This window comes from Engraulis encrasicolus, chromosome 9, assembly GCF_034702125.1.
Source record: "Engraulis encrasicolus isolate BLACKSEA-1 chromosome 9, IST_EnEncr_1.0, whole genome shotgun sequence".
Classification (NCBI taxonomy): Eukaryota; Metazoa; Chordata; class Actinopteri; order Clupeiformes; family Engraulidae; genus Engraulis; species Engraulis encrasicolus.
This window is the reverse complement of record NC_085865.1, coordinates 26,508,331-26,528,959: the sequence shown is the minus strand read 5'-3', so window position 1 is coordinate 26,528,959 and position 20,629 is coordinate 26,508,331. Positions and strand designations below refer to the sequence as shown.

At 43.6% G+C, this 20,629-nt stretch overlaps 2 protein-coding genes across 3 annotated transcripts in view; both read right to left on the bottom strand.

Moving 5' to 3' along the window:
* Positions 1–12,603, bottom strand: part of LOC134455655 (LIM zinc-binding domain-containing Nebulette-like) — a 62,210-nt gene extending 49,607 nt beyond the window's left edge. Inside the window, exons 1-2 of one of the 2 annotated variants that reach the window (XM_063206867.1) lie at positions 12,437–12,603; positions 7,075–7,169 (exon numbers count right to left, since the gene is read on the bottom strand). In XM_063206867.1, the coding sequence (XP_063062937.1) occupies positions 7,075–7,130 (56 nt within the window). In that variant the 5' untranslated portion in view covers positions 7,131–7,169; positions 12,437–12,603. Of the gene's footprint in view, positions 1–7,074; positions 7,170–8,417; positions 9,031–12,436 lie in introns of those variants that run through there. The other variant, XM_063206866.1, reaches the window with a different exon arrangement.
* A 168-nt stretch (positions 12,604–12,771) lies between these two features.
* On the bottom strand, positions 12,772–20,257 carry LOC134455654 (checkpoint protein HUS1-like). The gene is made up of 8 exons (XM_063206865.1): positions 20,052–20,257; positions 19,549–19,676; positions 19,241–19,417; positions 19,007–19,114; positions 14,970–15,044; positions 14,211–14,310; positions 13,651–13,779; positions 12,772–13,257 (listed from the first exon to the last, which is right to left on the bottom strand). The coding sequence occupies exons 1-8, from the start codon at positions 20,101–20,103 to the stop codon at positions 13,175–13,177; spliced, it is 852 nt and encodes a 283-aa protein (XP_063062935.1). The 5' UTR covers positions 20,104–20,257; the 3' UTR covers positions 12,772–13,174.
* Positions 20,258–20,629: the final 372 nt, after the last annotated feature.

The window sequence follows — 20,629 nt, the reverse complement described above, 5'->3', positions numbered from 1 at the left end:
GCACCATCGGCTTATGCTCCAAGCCACAGAGCAAGAAAATCCAGCAGTGCAGGGAAGAGCTCAAGCTGCTGAAGAAGCAATACAGAAGAGCAGGAGATGCTGAGCGAGGGGGCCTAGCAGACCTGAGAGCAATCCTGAGGAAGCAGCTGCTGACCCTGCGGAGAGCAGAGTTCCACAGGAGGAGGCGGAAAGAAAGAGCCAGGAAGAGGGCAGCTTTCCTGGCTAACCCTTTCAATTTGACCAAGCAGCTACTTGGCCAAAAGAGGGCGGGCCGCCTCACCTGCTCGAAGGAGGAGATCAACAACCATCTCAAGGCCACATACAGTGACCCCAACAGAGAACAACCGCTAGGCCCATGCAATGCACTGATAGAACCACCAGAGCCTACTTCAGACTTCAACCTGAAGGAGCCAAGCCTAAGGGAAGTGGAGGAAGTGGTGAGGAGAGCAAGATCAAGTTCAGCTCCAGGCCCGAGCGGTGTGCCATATAAGGTTTATAAGAACTGCCCGAAACTGCTACGCCGGCTTTGGAAGGCCCTGAAGGTGATCTGGAGGAGAGGGAAGATTGCCCAGCCATGGAGGTATGCTGAGGGAGTGTACATACCGAAAGAAGAAAAGTCTGAGAACATCGACCAGTTTCGGGTAATCTCCTTGTTAAGTGTGGAGAGTAAAATCTTCTTCAGCATCGTGGCCAGGAGACTCTCCAACTTCCTGCTGACCAATAATTACATCGACACGTCTGTGCAGAAGGGAGGGATACCGGGAGTTCCCGGTTGCCTGGAACACACAGGAGTGGTAACCCAGCTCATCAGGGAGGCGAAAGAGGGCAGAGGTGACCTGGCTGTGCTGTGGCTGGATCTCACCAACGCATATGGTTCCTTACCCCATAAGCTGGTGGAGGTCGCACTGGAGAAGCACCATGTACCCCAGAAGGTGAAAAGCCTCATCCTGGACTACTACAGCAAGTTCAGCTTGAGAGTGTCATCCGGTCAGCTGACATCTGATTGGCACCAGCTGGAAGTGGGCATAATCACTGGTTGCACCATCTCAGTGACCCTCTTCGCACTGGCGATGAATATGCTTGCCAAGGGAGCTGAAACCGAATGCAGAGGTCCACTCAGCAAGTCTGGAGTAAGGCAACCGCCTATCAGAGCCTTCATGGACGACCTCACTGTGACGACAACAACTGTTCCAGGAGCCAGATGGATTCTCCAGGGGTTGGAAAGGATCATGGCTTGGGCAGGCATGTGTTTCAAGCCAGCAAAGTCCAGGTCTCTGGTACTACGGAAAGGGAAGGTCTCAGACAAATTCCGCTTCAGTTTGGAGAGAACATCTGATCCCGTCAGTCACTGAGAACCAGTGAAGGAGCCTGGGGAAGGTCTTCAACTGCAGCCTGAATGACAGAGACTCCATCAAGGCAACCAGTGCTGACTTGGATGGATGGCTGAGAACAGTGGACAAGTCTGGGCTCCCTGGTAGATTCAAGGCCTGGATGTACCAACATGGAATCCTCCCAAGAATCCTCTGGCCTCTCCTCATCTACAGGTGCCCATGACCGTGGTGGAAGCTTGGAGCAGAAGGTGAGCAGCTATCTGCGCAGATGGCTGGGCTTACCACGCAGCTTTAGCAACATCGGGCTGTATGGAAACACCAACAAGCTCAGGCTCCCCTTCAGCTCAGTCAGAGGAGGAGTTTCATCGTGACACGGACACGGGGAACACCTGCAGTACGCAGGATCCAGGGATGCCAAAGTGTCCGGGGCAGGAATCATGGTGAGGACAGGGAGGAAGTGGAGGGCGGCCGATGCAGTCCAGCAAGCAGAGTCTCGGCTGAAGCACAAGGCCATCCTCGGCACAGTGGCGCAAGGCAGAGCGGGACTTGGGATGTCAACAACAACCCAGTACAAGACTGCCACTGGGAGGGAGAGGCAGAGGCTGGTGCAGGAGGAGGTGCGGGCTTCAGTGGAGGAGGAGCGAACCAGCAGAGCAGTGGCCATGAAGCAGCAAGGAGCCTGGATGAAGTGAGAGCAGGCGATGGAGCGCAACATAACCTGGAAGGACATCTGGCAGTGGAACCCCCAGAGGATCAAGTTCCTGATCCAAGGGGTGTATGATGTCCTCCCGAGCCCATCTAACCTGTACACCTGGGGCAAAATAGAGACACCCGCATGTCCACTGTGTTCCAAGATGGGGACCTTGGAACACATCTTAAGCAGCTGCTCCAGGGCACTGAGCGAGGGTCGCTATCGATGGAGGCACGATCAGGTCCTGAAGTCCATAGCTGAGGCAATCAGCAAGGGAATCAAGGATAGCCGATGCACCCAAGCTACCGCCAAGGCCATCCAGTTTGTGAAGGCGGGACAGAAGCCCGAGAGAACACCAAAGGGCTCCGCGGCTGGGGTGCTCTCTACAGCCCGAGACTGGGTGATGACAGTTGACCTGGAGAGGCAGCTGAGAATACCACCACACATCACCCAGTCCAGATTGAGACCAGATCTCATCCTGGTCTCTGAGGCTACAAAGCAATTGGTCATGCTCGAGCTGACAGTTCCATGGGAAGATAGGATGGAGGAGGCGCAGGAGAGGAAAAGGGAGAAGTACCAGGAGCTGGTGGAGGACTGTCGCAGAAATGGCTGGAGAACTAGATGTATGCCAGTGGAGGTAGGGAGCCGGGGATTTGCCAGCCACTCCCTGAGCAAAGCCTACGGAACACTAGGCATAACAGGGGCCAATCGGAAGAGAGCCATCAACAACAACACAGAGGCAGCTGAAAAAGCGTCCAGATGGCTCTGGCTGAGGAGGGGAGAGAGGTGGGGGGAGTAGAATGCCACTCGGACACAGGCCGGGGTCTGATCAGCCCTGGTCGGGTCGCCTGGTCGAGGGTGTCTGTTGTAAGACCCGAAACACCCAGTGACTCCAGGAAACAACACTGATGATGTGTCCGAGTCAGTGCATCAGGTTGATGTTTGCAGAACTGAAACGTGCTATTCAAAACAATGGATCAATCAATTTTAAGTGGGTATACTGAAATCCCTGAAAATTAGAACGTGGGTATACTCTACGTAGACTACACCACTGACTACCTATGTACGTACAATATAGTCCAGTTACCTTTGCCCACGATCATTTACAAAAAAATAAACTACAAGATGCCTAGGTGCTCATATGAAAGGTGCTTCTATTGACCCAACCGTTGTAAAAAAAAAAAAACACACTGTAAGCAGGTGATGTCAGAAGCACACAGCTTTACAGAGGCCCAGGGACACACCTGATAAGACTTTAACTGGTCTATCATTGCCTGACATGTTGGTGTCCTTCTTTATGCTTTCGACCTAGTGCACAAGATCAGCGGTCAAGATGTGCCAGGATTTAAAGTCTCTTCCCTGTACTATCTTGATTTGGCCAGTAGTCAGCACTTTTAACTCATTGATGCCTAAAGCACCTGCAAAAACACCTGCTGAATGCCTAAGGTCTTGCTGGGAAAGTTGCCCTCAGCCAATAAAAACCTAAATATCTTAGCCTCTGATGCACATAAAAACATGAAATAAGTTGCCTTTAAACCCTAAGACCCGCATCTTGAATTAGAATGTGTTCATTCAGCTGTAACATACCCACATCTCAATGCCTGAATGCATCGTATATGTGTCTCCAGGCACCAAAGGTCAAACAACATATACGAGTCATCAAACTAAAATGGGTTAAGGCAATAACTGCACAGTATAACATTCTGCTCTTATTTTCCGCATTTCAGGGAGTTTACTTACATTGTTTGTTTTTGTGTCGTTCATTTGTTTACAGGGAAGAAATGTGAGAGCTGGGCAATTCAGACATTCTTAATAAGGTCATAGGTCAACCTGTCCTGACCAAATAACCACACTGGATCTATTCTACCAGGGTTTCTGTTTGATTAGGCCTTCCTGAGCACACATTACAACACTAGCCTAGTGTTGCTGCCGCTAGGAGGCATCCAGATTTCTAGGCTAGGTTCTAAGCATATTCCTTGGACATGAGCATGTTATCATAGTCCGACAGTGGGCAACTACAAACTCAATGTCAAGACTGAATACAGGTCAGAAACCGCAGGTGCTGGAGAACACTGACAGATATGCAGAAGCTAGCAGTGTCAGTAGGACCTTGACTACCATATCTCTAAAAGGTGCCATAATTGACGAACCCATTCGTCATGAAATCCCATTAATGTGCATGCACCCAGCCACCAAGCCAGGCACCTAAACACACACACACACACACACACACACACACACACACACACACACACACACACACACACACACACACACGCACACACGCACACACACACACGTCTGAATTCCGAATGGTCTCTGATTTTGAAAAGCATGAGCTCCAGCAGTGACTCCGGTGATGTGGCCTCTAATCCCAAGCTTATTTCCCCCTTTCATCTTGCAGGGATTAGAGAAAGTGAGGAACATGGCCCTGGAAAGGGGACCAGGGACTAAGGACCAGAGACTGTGGAGAGGAGGAGATGGAGAACGAGAAGGAGGTGGTGAAAAAGAGGAGGAGGAGGAGGAGGAGGAGGAGGAAGAATATTCTCAATCCACTTAAATCCTGGGGAGAGGATGGAGAAGCTGCGACATAAAGCTATGAGGACATCTAAACCACCAAGGTTTGTTACCAAAACAGAGGAATGTTAATTCACAGCAACACAAGAATGTGTGGCCATTTGGACTACTCCAGTACAACCAAAACTGAAAAGCAGGCCTATAGCATTGAGAATATTCAAGCTCAAGGTTGACCACCTTCTCACCTCCTCCTCCTCATCCTCCTCCTCCTTCTTCATCCTCATCCTTGACTTCCTCTTCCTCTTCCTTCTCCTCCTCCTCTCCTCGGGCTCTGGTCCCTGGTCCCTTTCCCCATATGGTGCTTTAACTTAAACACATCTACTGTAATGTCAGATGTGAGTCATGCGGGAGAAACAATGGGTAATTCTCTATGAAAGGTTAGCGTTGACCGAACAGATCGCTCTCCATTGCCCCAAAAGGTCAAGCAATTTGCTGTGTGCCCATGGAGGGGGAGAATACCAGGGAGGCTTGTTAACAAACCCTTGATGCAGTTGGCTACAGGACCCCATCAATCTGACAAGAGGGTAGGATAAGAACTGGCCATGGTTCTTGATGGCCTGCTGTGCACGTGTGTGTGTGTGTGTGTGTGTGTGTGTGTGTGTGTGTGTGTGTGTGTGTGTGTGTGTGTGTGTGTGTGTGTGTGTGTGTGTGTGTGTGTGTGTGTGTGAGTGAGTGAGTGAGTGAGTGAGTGAGTGAGTGAGTGAGTGAGTGAGTGAGTGAGTGAGTGAGTGAGTGAGTGAGTGAGTTCAATTTGTTTCTATATGTGAACAGTGAGAGTGAGGCCAAGTCGCTGTTGGATACACACATGTTGTGGTGTGGCCTGTGTCTTAAGTCACAGGGCTGCTTTTCCAAAACCACTAAGCATCAGAACGCCAAGTTAAAGCTGCTGAACGCCATCTGCTTCTGTGCAAATGGACTCAAAATAGAGCTGTTATGAATGGTAGGGCTAGGCCTCCTTGCTTAGCTATATCAGTGTGTGTGTTTGTGTGTGTGTGTGGGGGGGGAGTGACAGAGAGAGAGAGAGAGAGAGAGAGAGAGAGAGAGAGAGAGAGAGAGAGAGAGAGAGAGAGAGAGAGAGAGAGAGAGAGAGAGACAGAGAGACAGAGAGACAGAGAGAGAAAGTGTGTGTGTGTGTGTGTGTGTGTGTGTGTGTGTGTGTGTGTGTGTGTGTGTGTGTGTGTGTGTGTGTGTGTGTGTGTGTGTGTGTTTCTGTGTGTCTGTGTGTGTCAGTGTGTGTTCTGTATATGCCCCACAAAGCTCCACTCCCTTTTACTTTGAATTTAGTTGAGGACCGCCCTTCATAAAAGAGTTTGGAAAAGAACAAGTACTACAGGGACATCACAAGTTACGTTTGAGTCCTAAGGATGTGCACTGTAGGTAGTAGGTAGTATACCCTTGAATTTCGCTAAACTTTGAGAGTACAATTTCCTTTTTGTAATCAGTTAAGTCAGTCCACTCAATCAATACAATCCATTCACCCATCTCTACATCATTACCTCTTCCTGAATTGTTGCCAGTTGGCATTGTTCGTGCCAAATCAAGGTTGGCCTACAGATTCCCTTACAGTAACAACTTTGGTGGAACCATCCACTTATAGTGCTTAGGAAACAAATCCAATAACAATAAACTACGCAAGTAAGTTTGACTTTCATCACTGAGATCATATGCTTGCGCTCTGTTTGCCGTAATCCCTTAAACACTGACCACAAAACAGTAATGTCCAAAATCCCTTCGCAATTACCTTCTAAAGCCCATTACATCTGCTCAATTCAGATAAATGCTGCTGTTTACTTCCATGGTACATCTGTCTACATAACATTAGGATTTTATGAAAAAATCCTTTCTGTGCCCAAACTCAAATGCACAAGCACAGTCATAACAGCTGCACATGGGTCCTATCAGCCTGATCTCCAATAATTCTGTGCTCCTGGACACGGATGTTAAGGACACGAAATCTGTGCCCAGGAGCACGGATTTTGCCAAAATACCTTTTCCAGTTGGTTGATAGGCTATGAAATTCATATAATGAATGAAAGAATACTAGCTGTGCCCAGACCAAAACAACCCCTAACCCTAACCTGAAAGTAAGAAATGTTTTTTTGGAGAAAAATATTTGAAATTAGAAAAATCCTTAGAAAACACAAGACTGTGGAAACATAGAACTGTGGGATTATAGAGAGAGCACTTCTGTGTGTCCATCACGGAAAATAATTCCGTGTCCAGGAGCACAGAATTTTGGCAAAATCCGTGCTCCTGGACACGGATTTTGTGTCCTTAACATCCGTGTCCAGGAGCACGGAATTTTTGGAGATCATGTTGGTCCAATACTACAAAGCTGGTTCAAGAGTATTAGATGATTTACCCTGAACATAATCTGGTTTACTCCTGAAGCAGCTTTGTAGTATAGGCCGATGGTGTCACAACAAATCAACAGCTGGCACAAGAACAAAAACAAAAACAAAAGGTGGTACTTACGCATTACAGTAAGGCTTTTTGTCGTAGCCTTTGTAGTTCTTCATGTTTAGGGTCATTTTGCAGACCTCACAGTGGAAACATCCTTTGTGCCAGTTCTGTACAACAGATTACAAGCATCACATATGAGGAGGCTTTCAGATGAATGACAATCAGGCTCAATGAGAGGTTACTTTTGGCAAAGCAATATTGTGTTGTGATATTGTAGAAAATAGGTGCTTCACTCAAATACAATTTCAGGATAGTAGGGGTCTTATTACTACAACTATTATTACTACTACTGGAAGCTATAGTGGCTTGAAATGGTTAGGTCAAGCAAACTGATAACACAGACAAGTACACACACACACACACACACACACACACACACACACACACACACACACACACACACACACACACACACACACACACACACACACACAGTGAATATCTCCAAAAATTCCTCAGTCCTAATATTTTGAATCTAACGTATTCATAAAGTTGTGACAGGAAATTGACACTTGATATCACTTGAATGACTTCTGAGATGGCTCAGCAGGGAGGTTGAAGCTCTTTAAAGCCAGTGTCACATTCATCTTGAAAGCGTAGGCCTACCACCACAACATTTTGCAAATCAGAGAACCACCATAAGATATACTACAACAGACAACAAGCTGATTGTTGTCATCAAAGTGCCCTGTGGCCATCCAACAGCTACTGATTCACAAGGCACACGTGCATGTGTTTGTTCACGCAGCAAGGCATTCAATTGAATGTGCATGTCTGACCACACATTTCTGACAATAAGCCCATACAATTACAACATTAACTTCGTAGTCTATGGTAGGCTACATTGCTGCTTCAGAGGTGTCCCATGTCACAACATCAGCGCAATAGTAGGGCATCAATAATTCACGAGCTTGATTATATAACGCATCATTGCGCACATTTTGAGATTATTTCATTGTTAAGATTCTCATGGATAAATAGCAGAATGAGAGCTTGTATAAAGTTAAAATTGTTGGATATACTGTTGAAACGTAGCAGCCTAGATAAACGGGTTACATCTAGCCGACGTAAAACCTCTGAAATACGGGGCTTTAAACGCGTTCAGAAAGGGAAAATTGCCAATACCCTCACAGCCTGTGCAGCATTCCTTTTCTGATGCTTTTTCCCCCTGCCTGATATGGCGCACGTCTCAAAACACATCTTTGAAAGGCTTAACTTCTGCTTGGTAAAGTTTAGAATATTGTATTTTGCAGAGCTCGCACTTGCAACAAACACACGTGTTTCATAGGCAACAAGATAATTTGCAAAATGTCCAAATAGGTAGGAGTCGCTGCAAAAGCAAAGAGAAAACTCACCTTGTCGAGGCAATTTACTTTCTCTGTTGGATAAACTATTTTGCCACATCTCGCGCACGGGGGATTCATTTTAAAATGAGTGACTTGTGTATGTTCTTCTGTCCGAAGTCTGCTGCAAAAATATCGAACTCTTTCAGAACAATTCCCAAACGTTCACATCCCGAGTAAGGGCAGCAAGACAAAAAAAATCGGGCGTCCGTAAATCCAAGCACTGTCTTCGCTCTCCTTCGCGCCCTCAGTTAACGAAACGGAGTAGTTCCCACGGCTGTGATGCTGCACGGTCCCGTACGGATGCTGCAGAAGTAGAGTCGCACCATGGACGTAAGCTGAAACCGCTCGTGTGACACAGCACCTTAAAACTACCAGACGGCAGGAATGACCGACGCGACAGCGACTGCCCAAAACCACATGATCCCGTTTTGCGCTTGGGCGAGCAGGCTAAAGGGTGTGATGTGTGCGTGTGTGGGAGAGAGTTTCTCTTTAGCTCAGGGGTGCTTTATGTGCTGGATATGTCACCTTTTGCTGACCTTACCCAGTAGGTACGAGTAGCCTAGTCTTGTCGTTACAGTTTCACACTAGCCATAAGGGCAGCAGACGTGCGCACAAATTTAAGGCACAAAAGGTAAGGGGAGGTAAGGATAAAGGATTATAGGCTACTCCAATTCGTGCCATACATAAAACAACATATAGGTAGGCCAGTTTTTTTTTTTTTTTTTAACTCCAGCTTTCTCTCTCGCGCGCGCACACACACACACACACACACACACACACACACACACACACACACACACACACACACACACACACACACACACACACACACACACACACACACACACACAAGGTAATCCATAGCCTATAGGCCTACCTACATTGTGTCGTGCACAATGCATTACACGCAATTTCTGTAAATGTATACCCTACACACTGAATAAAAGCACAATTCCACACGTCATGCCTAGTGCAACAACTGGTGAGACTTGTGCAGAGTGCACAAAGCCCAATGGTAATTTGGATGAGAAGAGCGTTACATAACGGCTGCTGTGGAAGGAGATCAAAGGGATCAGCTTCCCTTCACTGAAGGCTTCTCTGAAGACATTGTGCATGAGTCATGACGAATGAACAAGGAGCTCCCTTAGTGTGACAGTATCAACATCAAGCCATTAACCTACACAAAAACACAGCCCTGGCCTTTAACATTGGTTTAGTGATGTGACATTGACTTCCCTTGGATGTTGAACAGAATGCTTATCCTTTGAGTGACAATTAACATCATGCAAAAATATAAATAGCCCAAAGCCTAGGATATGTTATTTTAAATTACATTTTCACAACAATGGGTGCACATTTTGGTTAACTATTTTGCCAAAATGTGACTACTGGGCTGATTAGGCTACACATTTCCCATTAGATAGGCTAGCATACTGTCATCTTCAAAGACAATGGTGGCTGTAGGCCCATTCATTCAACATCGTTCAACAACTTTATGGGAGGCCTAGGTCAGAAACTTAGGATTCTTCTGAGATGTTTATTCTTGTGTGTGATCATTGCTTGTCGCCGTACTGGAGTGTATTCTGATCTCTTGTCGCCCCCTGCTGCCTGACAATATCAGTTACACCATAGGGGTACTCCCTATTTGATACAATGCAACACTTTCATAAGGCGATGCATGTGCTCTGTAGCAAAATTATGCTTTGGCCATCTCTATGAAAAGATGTAAAACAAACATAGGGGCCATGGAAGTTTTGACAGAAGCCGGACGCCATTGAAAATGAACAAAACGTTAAATTACCATTAAACATTCTGACCAATGGTTTGCAGCCATTGCTACAAAATACCTTTGTAATAGAGCTCGAAAGTCCCGCCCCTTAGTTCCGCGTTTCACGGGACCTCAGTTGACCATCTAACAACATGGTAGCGAGTGAATATCTTCTGATCTCAGTCATGATATGCGCTGGGCTCCAAATATGCTGTTTAAGAGGATAGATAAAGATTATTCAAGCAGAAGTATCAATGTTTTGTTCCGAGGCCGTCGGCATGAAAAATGTGAAGAAACACAGCTTTCTAAAAAGTTTAGGGGTTCATACGAAAAATTAGGCAAAAATATCAGAAACAACATATGTGGAGCTCGTGGCACAACTCGAAGGGGATCGAAATGCCATTTTAATACCGCCATTGGATTACATGCTACGATTTTCGGCTAAAAACGCCGTTGAGGTCCCATGAAATCGGGGGAAGTGACGTCACTTTCTAGCTCTATGTCATCCATCCATTCGATTGGCCAATGGCATGATCATTTTATAGTATCCCATCATGCACCTGCTGCAAATAATAAGATTATGCTCAGGAAAAAATGATTTAAAAAATCCATTTGGCGACCATTGCAAGGGTTTCTTCGTGGTTATGTTAAGAACACCGAGTCATTTAAAAGAGAAAATGTATTTGCTTGGTGATGGAGGGGAATTTTGCAACCATAGTGAGAAGAAGTGCCCGTCCGTCTTGAGATAAATAACGTGCTCCACTATCTCCCTCTGCTGGCTGGTCCGATGTAGTGAGTTAATCAATTGATATTACTAAGCCAGTTAACTTCAGCCCATGTTTGTTTCCCCTTCCTGCTCACTACGTTAATTGACTAGTCTTTTAAAATCTAAGACATCTAGTGGTATACCAAGCGCGTTTATGATGAGCTAGACAGACAAGGAGTTTGAAGCAAAGCATCATCGCCCAAAAACTAACGGTGTAAAAGAAAAAAGGAAAAGAAAAAGCCCACATTCCCCTTCATCATATATTACGGTCAGATTCCATTATCTAAAAATATACGATTCCATCCTTGCCGTTGTAAAATCCGGCATTTAAGACCTCACACGGCTCAGCTGATGTTAGCTGTCCAATGAGATAGATTTCTTTGCTGTCCACTTGCACATTAACCATCATGCATTGCGCGGTAGTCTTCGTTGGAAGCTTTCAAACTCGAAATAAAATATTTAATCGCGTTAAAATGTGTAGTCAGCTATAAATTCACATTTCCAGACTAATACTGTGTATGTTGCGAGTAGGCGGTAAAATATAACACTTGCACCACCGTCCTCAAAAGAACAAGCGGGCGCTCGTGCTTTATATACCACGTGACCACCTTCTCATGCCGGTCGGTCCGAAAGCAGTGGATATTTACAATTGATTGCCTACAGTCAGTTACAGAAATCCTTGTTTCTTCTCTCCCCTCTCCCACTGCTGAACTTGACTGGCCTTTTGCCTTTTTACACTCACAACCTTTCCTCTGCCAAAGCTGGTTTGTTCCCATTCACCCCATGACATTTCATGAGTGGCTCACGCATACATACGTGGGTGGAAGGTACCCGATTCTCTCTAGGGAGTAATAAATGACACTCTATGCTCTACTCCAGTGTTTCCCAACCAGGGGTACGTGTACCACTAGGGGTATGCGAGCACACTGAAGGGGGTACTTGGAAAAAAATAATTTTAACAAATGCATGGAGCATAGTCACACTGGGATAGAAAAAAGTAATGTAAACACAAAGACCCGGGGGGTACATGAGACAAAACAGGTTGGGAAACACTGCTCTACTCTACATCAAATAGACGAGGGGAAAAAATACCCCATACTTACTGCACTTGTTGTTCTGTATATTTCCTGTGCACTTTGTTTCTACTAGTGCTGTCGTCTCTTATTATGCCCTAGACCTGGATTAAAAATCGCTGTGGTTTAAAAAAAAAAAAAAAAAAGTCTGCCAATGCAATGTAGGCCTAATGTCAAAACACACACACATTGTTAATCAATTGCAATCTACAGACGCATGGCAGAGACAAAGCAGGATTGTGCTTCTAAAATATTAACCGATTCCTCGAGAAGAAGCAGGTTTGCGTGAAATGAACAGCAGGCTAGGGTATGCAAATGTAAAACAACAGAACCAGCCGTGTTATGCCTGAGCAGCACAAGAAAAATAATCTGCCTAATTGCACAGGTAGCCAACACAAAAGGAGCGTATTTTTTACTTAACTGAACATTGTGAATTGCTTCGAGATTTATGCTTTCCTCCACTTCAGACCACGTCGAAGGAGAAATGTGTCGTTTGAACTTTGAAGAGCCATTATCTCACGAGACGATTTTCGGAGAACTTCTACGGCAACTAAGTTAGCGCCAAAATCTATGGTGCGTGCATGGCAACTTAGGCCTATGTGACAAAATGGTGGTGCATAGGCCTACTGAATGTAGTTAGAAAGAACATCATGAAAAAAAAAACACTGCTGATATAATAACCTGCTCCAAAAGTTAACTAAATGCAGATTTTGTGGCATTGTTTAAAATAATCAACAACACAATTATGCAAATAACTAGACAATTAAACGTTAATTTAATAAAGAAAATAAATATGTATTGAACAGTGTATACAATTTGTTATGCAAGGCCTCAAAATCCTATTGGCACAATGCACCAATGGTGAGAAATACATCAACGCATCACAGCTGAACTGCTTCAATTGATCAGTCTTTCACAACTTCCTAAAGGCAAGCAAGCCTATAAACATGTTGTGCAAAACTTCCTGCCTTGTTGATTCAGGGGAAAGATTCACCTCAGAATAGACACCCGGGGAACTGATTCGCTGGAATTCATCCGCTGGCATGTCACAAGGCAGGAAGTTTGCACAATATGTTTACAGGCTTGCTTGTCTTGAGATGGGACACATGCCATATTATAGAACTCTGGAGACTTTAAGGGCGGGTCAGCTGACGCCAGCTCATGCCACAGCGGGTATGAAGTACTGCAGGGAGACATCCTCGTGTAGGAAAATCAAATGGACAATTCGTTTGTGCACAATATCTGTTGTGGGGGGGGGGAAAAAACACCAGACAAAAAAAGTAATGAACGGTCATGGTACACTGCCATAGATAATCCTAAACTTAAAATGACATAACCATAACTAACAGGTATTCAAGCTCGTTACAGGCTATGATTTAAAAAAAAAAAAAAAGAATTGTGTTGTTTTTTCATAATACTGGTACTCTTGACTTATAGAACATTTCACATTTCATACAAAGGCTATAAGTACTTCTGCAGTCTCACGTCAGTCATAAATGATGAATCCATGCAGACAAACTATGAATGCATAAGGAGGCAAGCTACACATTTCCAGCATACTTAACCAGAGATTCTAGGAGTATTATCCAGTCTCTCTGGCTTAACTGTGTCACCTGTCTGTATGTGCGAACTTACTGCACATGGCTTTGCTGGGGTTGACCTGCTGGCCGGCGAGGAACTGCTGCAGCTTTCTAATGTCCACACGGGTATAGGCCATGGCCTCAGGGTCACGGCTCTGGCTCCTGCTCTGAGACGCATCATCCCCTGCAAGAGATCATGATGGGGTATTAGATTATCAACCGACGAGATATTAACGTCATAAAGAAAAATTAAATACAGAAAACTTGACGATTGATGGGTTGGCATTTAGGATCAGTTTGGTGTTTCTGGGTTGTTGGGGCAACCAACAGCAAAACTATGTGGTGTGTGTATACAGTGACAGAAGTCAGGACAATGAGACAAACCTAACTGTAATGACAATTATGCCAACATCAAAAGCACTTTTATGCTGTGAAGTGCTTAAAAATTACTTAGTTTTATCATCATATGTACATTAAGTGAGGTTTGTTGATTCTGCAAATGTGTAGATTCCTGTTTCTCTTTTCATACTCATCATTCCTGACTTAACTATAAGGCAGAGTATGTAACATTGAAAAGCATGAATAACAATGTAATAACTGGATCATACGACATACCCCAAGGTGGATTTCCAAGGTCTTTGAAGTGAGTTGTGACAGAAACCAAGTCTGTCTCAATTTTCAGGTTCATTTCACCACTAAGATTTGCTTCAATGACCTGAGACGGAAGAGCAATAGCATCAGTGCCTCATTGTATTAGTATGGACATGAAACAAAGTCAAAGGGAATGATAGAACAAAGACCCCAAGAACACTAGGGTATCAAGGAAGGAAGGTCAAAAAGGAAGGTGACAAGGAAGAGATACTGTATTTCTGAAAATATGTTCTACTTTTACTTTTCTATTCACTAAGTCGGACATCCGGGAATTGTCGTGTGAATGTCAACATTACACCATATTGACGTGGGGGAAAACGCAGAGGAGGAGTTGTTGAAAAGATATGAAAATTGGATTCATACTTGTAAAATTCTACTTGTCTCTTGCTGTAGAATGTAGTGGTGAGATGAAACATTCTTAAACTCCAATGTTTTGGCATCATTCCTACTTTATTTACACTTTTCAAGTGATATTGCGTGGCCGTGAGCACCGCCATTTTAACATGGGGTACACATTCGGCTAGCACAGGTTCACAGAGCAGATACATCATTGTGACGGCAGTCTGACTTAGTGAATATTCTGAAAACTAAGTGAAAACTATTACTAAAACTACTGCAATAAATGAATTGTGATGAATTATAGGGGTGCCATCATAGTCATCTTTGTTGCATTATTACTGTTTTGTTTTTGTTATAACACAGAAACATCTGTGCCGTACTTACCAAGTAATTGGACAGATTCTTCATTCTGTCCACAACATTCTTCATCGTCTTGAGAGGAGGCAAATATATACTCACCTATAAAAAAAGCATTATAAAAGCAAAAGTCAGGTTTAAAGTCCATTTGAATGTGTGTTATATGTTTGTTAATAACACTGGGAGTTATGGAGCTATGACATTGTTATCAATGACACAGTATATAGCTTTAGTTGTTGACTCTTTACTGTCTCTATCACACAGTATGCTGGACTTGGACTGAATCAATTACACCTTTGCAACTTGATAACCTGCACTTACTAACTTGCTGCCTTTCTGTACCTGTCCCCAAGTACAAGCGGATTCCAAAAAAGTTGGGACACTTTATATTTTGTGAGTAAAAGCAAAATGCTGTCCTTTTCAAATCATTCAATCCATACGTAAGATGCACAATGGCACAAGGTCAACATAGCAACAGTTAAAGCGAGGCAAAATGTGTGTTCATTTAAAATTCGACCCATGTAACAAATCTCTAAAAAGTTGGGACAGGGCCAAAACCTGTTGTCATAGTTGGATAATTAAAAAAAAACACAAGGAAGAATATTTAAAAAGGAACTATATTGACTGCCAACATGAATGCAAAAATAAAATGCCATCACAGAGAGTCTGTTGCACTCAGTAGCGAAGATTTTGAGGGACTAATTACTAGAGATGTACAGAATCCAAGATCCGGTTCCGGATCCGGCAGGATAATAGGGTTTTTCAGAGTATCCAGATCTGGCAGGATCTTAAAGATATCCTATGCAACTTTGACATAAACACACCGATATAAACAACTTTATAGCGGCCTCTAGTGGTTCTGTCGAAAATGTGCATTGAACTAAATTAGACAGAGACATTGGCTTCGAGATCATGTGCGAATTACATTTCTTCGTCTTCTGTAATTAGCCAGATTCCCTTCCTTGCATTTAGTTCTCTCCACTTCTAAGGTGCTTTATCATATGTGCGATTCTCCCCCTTGCTTATGAGTTCGCTGCTTCGTAATTCACTTCACACAACTGCAATCATGTTTACACTTCCCTCAGATGGATTTGATCCACTTGTTCTCGGCAGATATCCCTGTCTTTATTTCACATTTCCAGTAACTATATAGTACCTGTACATTAGAAGAATGAGGAAACAAAAGGCTATTTTGTTGTCATAATAAAGACATCGAAGTCGAGGTGACAAGACGCGTTTTTATCTTGTGTGGTGTTGAAAGTGAAAGTGGACATCCATAAGCCGGCTAGAGATCACGTTTTGTCTCCTCTTGATCGGCAACAACATATATTTTTAGCCTCGCTCGACTGATTATGTCCTTTGACATCAAATAAAATGTGCGACATCAGATTTCAACTCGGATACATTTGTGTAGCATTGTAAACTAAACGAGGTGGCGTGGGTTTTGAGAATGCTAATGCATAAATCCCAGTGTAGTGAATGAATTATAAAATCCCCATCTTTTGGCGTTCGGCTCTCTCCGGTTTGAAGCCCTTTTCCAATGTTCACACAAGCGATTTATTTGCCTGTCCAAACCTTTCATCTCAATTATCTCGTGATTTATTTGCAGTCCCATTAGTTGTTTTCACTGCATGCCAGCGTGATATTTTACAATCAACTAGCCAGTAGCCAGCTTTCAGCAAGCTGCTGCTGCTTAGTTAGCAAATGAAGGGGAATAGGTCTCGCTCCGAGTCCGCTCATACAGCATAGAAATCTAGACGCCCCTAGCGGCCGCAAATTCCACAACAACAAAAGGCGCGGTGCCGCCAGGCAAAACTGCAAGTGCTGTTTCGGAGCAGGAGCACCAGGCGGTGATGGAAATTTTCCCCATAACGGGTCAGTCAAGCAAAACCTTGAGTACCAAGCCATTTCAAGACTATGAAAAAGTTGCATAGTGTTTCTTTAACCCCTTAGCTTTACTGTCACCAAAATTGTAATGTCTATGTCTTAATCTGTTACTTAAGGCTCTCTGCACTGTCATAGCAATGTTATTATGATGTAATTGAGTATTTTCAGCAAATAGTGAGTAGGCCCGCCGGCGACCCCATCTGCAGTAAGAGGCTACGCAGTGGATCCGGTATCCGTCAGTTACCTAAAAATCAGGATCTGGGGCATCTCTACTTTTTAAGTAGCCTAGGCTTTTCAGTCAGTCTTTCACAACCCCAATCGCTGCATGGAGTGAAAGCCCTTTGGAAGCGGTCGTTGAAGGCAGTGTGGCAATAAGCCAATGAATCTTAAAAATAGTTTGCGCCAATGTAATAAAAAGGGCCCATGTGTGCGAGCTGGCTATGCATTTCAACCCTTTCGTAGGATACGGTATCGGGTTCCGGATCCGACAAGATCTTAAGCACTGGATCCGGTATCCGGCAGGATCCTAAAAATCAGGATCCGGTGCATCTCTACTAATTACTGATCTATTAAACAGAAAGACTGAATTATCAAAATTGCAGGCATATGAGGCCTATTTCCTGAATGTAGAGTTCTGTGAAATCATCGCACGAGTTATGAGATCATGACATACACATCGTCAATAAGCCAACTATGACACTCCAACAATGACAGCTGTTGAAAAAATGACCATAAACACAACACTTGATTAAAGCACATGATGCAGACATTAAAGAGTGTTGCAAGCAGCAAAGCTCATTCTAGATGGACCTAGGAGACATGTGAAACTGTCCTCTGATTACAGAGTGGAAAATACTTCATCCTTTTTAAAATAATAGTCATGCACCCTCCGGGTTATGAAGAAAATTAATACTTAAGCTTGATTTAGTGATCAGTCTGAAAGACAGCACATATGATGGTAAAGGGGTGCAGAGATGCCTTGGTTATGGTCTTCTTACTCGTGTAGAGCATTAAAATGACTGCTGAATGATAAGTTATATACAGACTTTAAACAGCATACATGGCTACCAAGGCATTATATTTTGGAGCACAGCCTTTAGATATTGCCCTATAATGATGGCAAATTTCAATCTACTATATTCTAACAGTGTGGTTCCATCATAAGAGTAAACAGGTGACAAAAAAAAATGTTTTCTTGCAGTCAGGATATGCCACATAATAAGCATAACAAGAAGGGAAACAAGAAGAACACACCTATCAGTTGAGCTGCTGAAATCATGTCTCGCATATCAAAATCTATTTTTTAAATAGAATCATGCCATCAGTCAAAGTATTTAACTGTTAAGGATCTTCCCTTGTGTTGCTTTGAGTCTTATCCAACATAAAAAGCATTTTATTGACCCTGTCCCAACTTTTTTGGGATTTGTTGAAAGGGTGAAATTTTAAATGATCACATAATTACCTCAAAACAATAATTCTGCCTGACCTGATATGTTGTCTGTACACAATGCTCTACTTTATTAACATATTGAATGTTTTGAAAATGCCATTATTTTGATTTTATTCACAAAATAGGTGTCCGAACTTTTTGGGAATTCGCTTTGTATGCTGCCTTGACTTTGCACTGAGTACCTCCACAACTCAATATGCTGCTCATCATGTGTGCTCACTTGTGTGCTCACAACACCTTGTCTTTGCACTGTCACTCCTTCACTCAGTATGCTGCTCATCACCTAGACTTAAAGTCAGCGTTATCTAGGACATTTGGGCCATGTCTGCGTCATCTGTTGTCTGTTTCTCTGTGTAGTTGAGTTTGTGAAAGTCATGTATAACATAGCTGTTTTCTAGTTCCTATAGTACATTACTTATCATTTTATAGTCTTTATACTCGTCTTGTGTGCACCTCGAAGGGAGGCTTTAAATGTCAGTGTACTGTGTATGAAAATAAAGGTGTTCTATTGTATTGTATTCTATAGTGTAGTCAAGTTGCATATGGTGTAATATTTAACTTACTCCTGTAAGTAAATATGAAAAAATTAGATGCTCTAAGTTACATGTTCACATCAGCCTGAAACAGGGGATCTGATGACAACCATCACATGTGTATAATAATGTCATCACATGTGTATAATAACATGTTGATCTAGATATTCTTTAGCCTGAAACATGATACTCACATCAAAGTCAGGCATGGTGGGCTCCTTGAAATCATGCCACATCCTTCTGGGTATGACATCCACTGGAATATCATGTGTGACAACGCGACTGACACTGGACAATGAGGGCTTTCAGAAAAAAATAATGCAACCGTTCACAACAATGTTCACAAGAGGCACGTACTACATGACCACACAAATTCCATTTCATGGTATTATTGGGCATCTAGCTGAACAAAAAAAAGTGCAACTTACTAGTTCTGCTGCAATGGTTAGACAGGGGCAATGCTTCTTGGTGAGTTTGACCTTGACAGCTTTGGCACACTGTGCTGTTTTCAAGGCTCTGGACAGGTTGTCTGGGGCTACCTCCAGGCATATCTCATTGGCATCTGGGGACACACCCTCCATCTGATACTCCTCAAAGAAGTTCACCTGTCAAGTCAAAATGATGCTAATGGCACTATTTCCAAGTAGCTGAAGTAAGTTTAATACCAGCAACCCAGGAGGGGGGAACCAAGCAGAATTCAGAAGGATTGATGGCAGATAAGCCTACATTTACCTACCTGTAATAATTCGCACCACATACTGACTCCACCATTGGCCACTTTTCCAGCAAGAACAAAGAAGAGGTTGTCTGGAGTAAGCCGGAGGATGCAGGTCTTGTTCAGCTTTGCAATGGTATTTACAACACCTATTCATTATTGAAACAAATTGTCAGTCTTGGGATGGACTAAAGCTACAAGTTAGACTACACCACTGACAGGCAAGAGCGATATTCTCATAACCTGCATGAGGTAAACAAACATCAGTAGGCGAGGTAGGCTACCGTACTCAGGGTGCAACCATAGTCCATTAGGGTTACAGGCTAAGCTTCCCAAAGTAGCCAAACACCAGTTAAATTTGAAATTATATTTTCCCTCCTACTTCCCACAAACAAGCATTTTCACCTGTGAAACATATCAAATGTTATTAAACGTCCATTCGTTGTAGAGGCAGCGCGCTAAACGTCAACAAATGAACCTGTTTACCGAATAGACTAGAGAAAACATGCAAGCCTGTTACATACGAGTAAAATGATTCAGGCATCCCACGTCGGTCATTTTTGATCTGAACTTCATGGTTATATGAGGTGATGTGTGACCTGACACTACGCTTGAATGTTGAAAAACGCTTCACTGTTGCTGTAAAAGTTGATGAGCTGCTCCAGAAAATGAAAATGTCCCGCTCAAGAACTGGTCCGTCAATGTTTTCCTTCCCCTAGGAAACAATCGCTTCTCAGACTTCAGTCTACAAATTTGCGTGCTGACAAATAGAGCCACTAGATGGTGCTCGACATCAAACATTTCCCACCCATTGGACATTCTCAAAGGACTGAACTGGCACTTCAAACCATGAGCAATGAGCATAGTAGGCCTAATAAACTTTCTAATGTAATGAAAAATATTATTGCTTTCAATTTGTTTAATATTGGGGGCTGCCCCCTTGCATGGGTGAGGCATACATGCAAATTTGTTGTGTGCAGTGTGCACTTGTGTGCTGTGTTCGCTTTCAGGTCTACATAAGAACAATCTTTGTTGTGTGCTATTAGACTTACAAATTTGTAGGCTATTTGTAAACTAAAGGCCAACAGTTTTGGCTATTTGC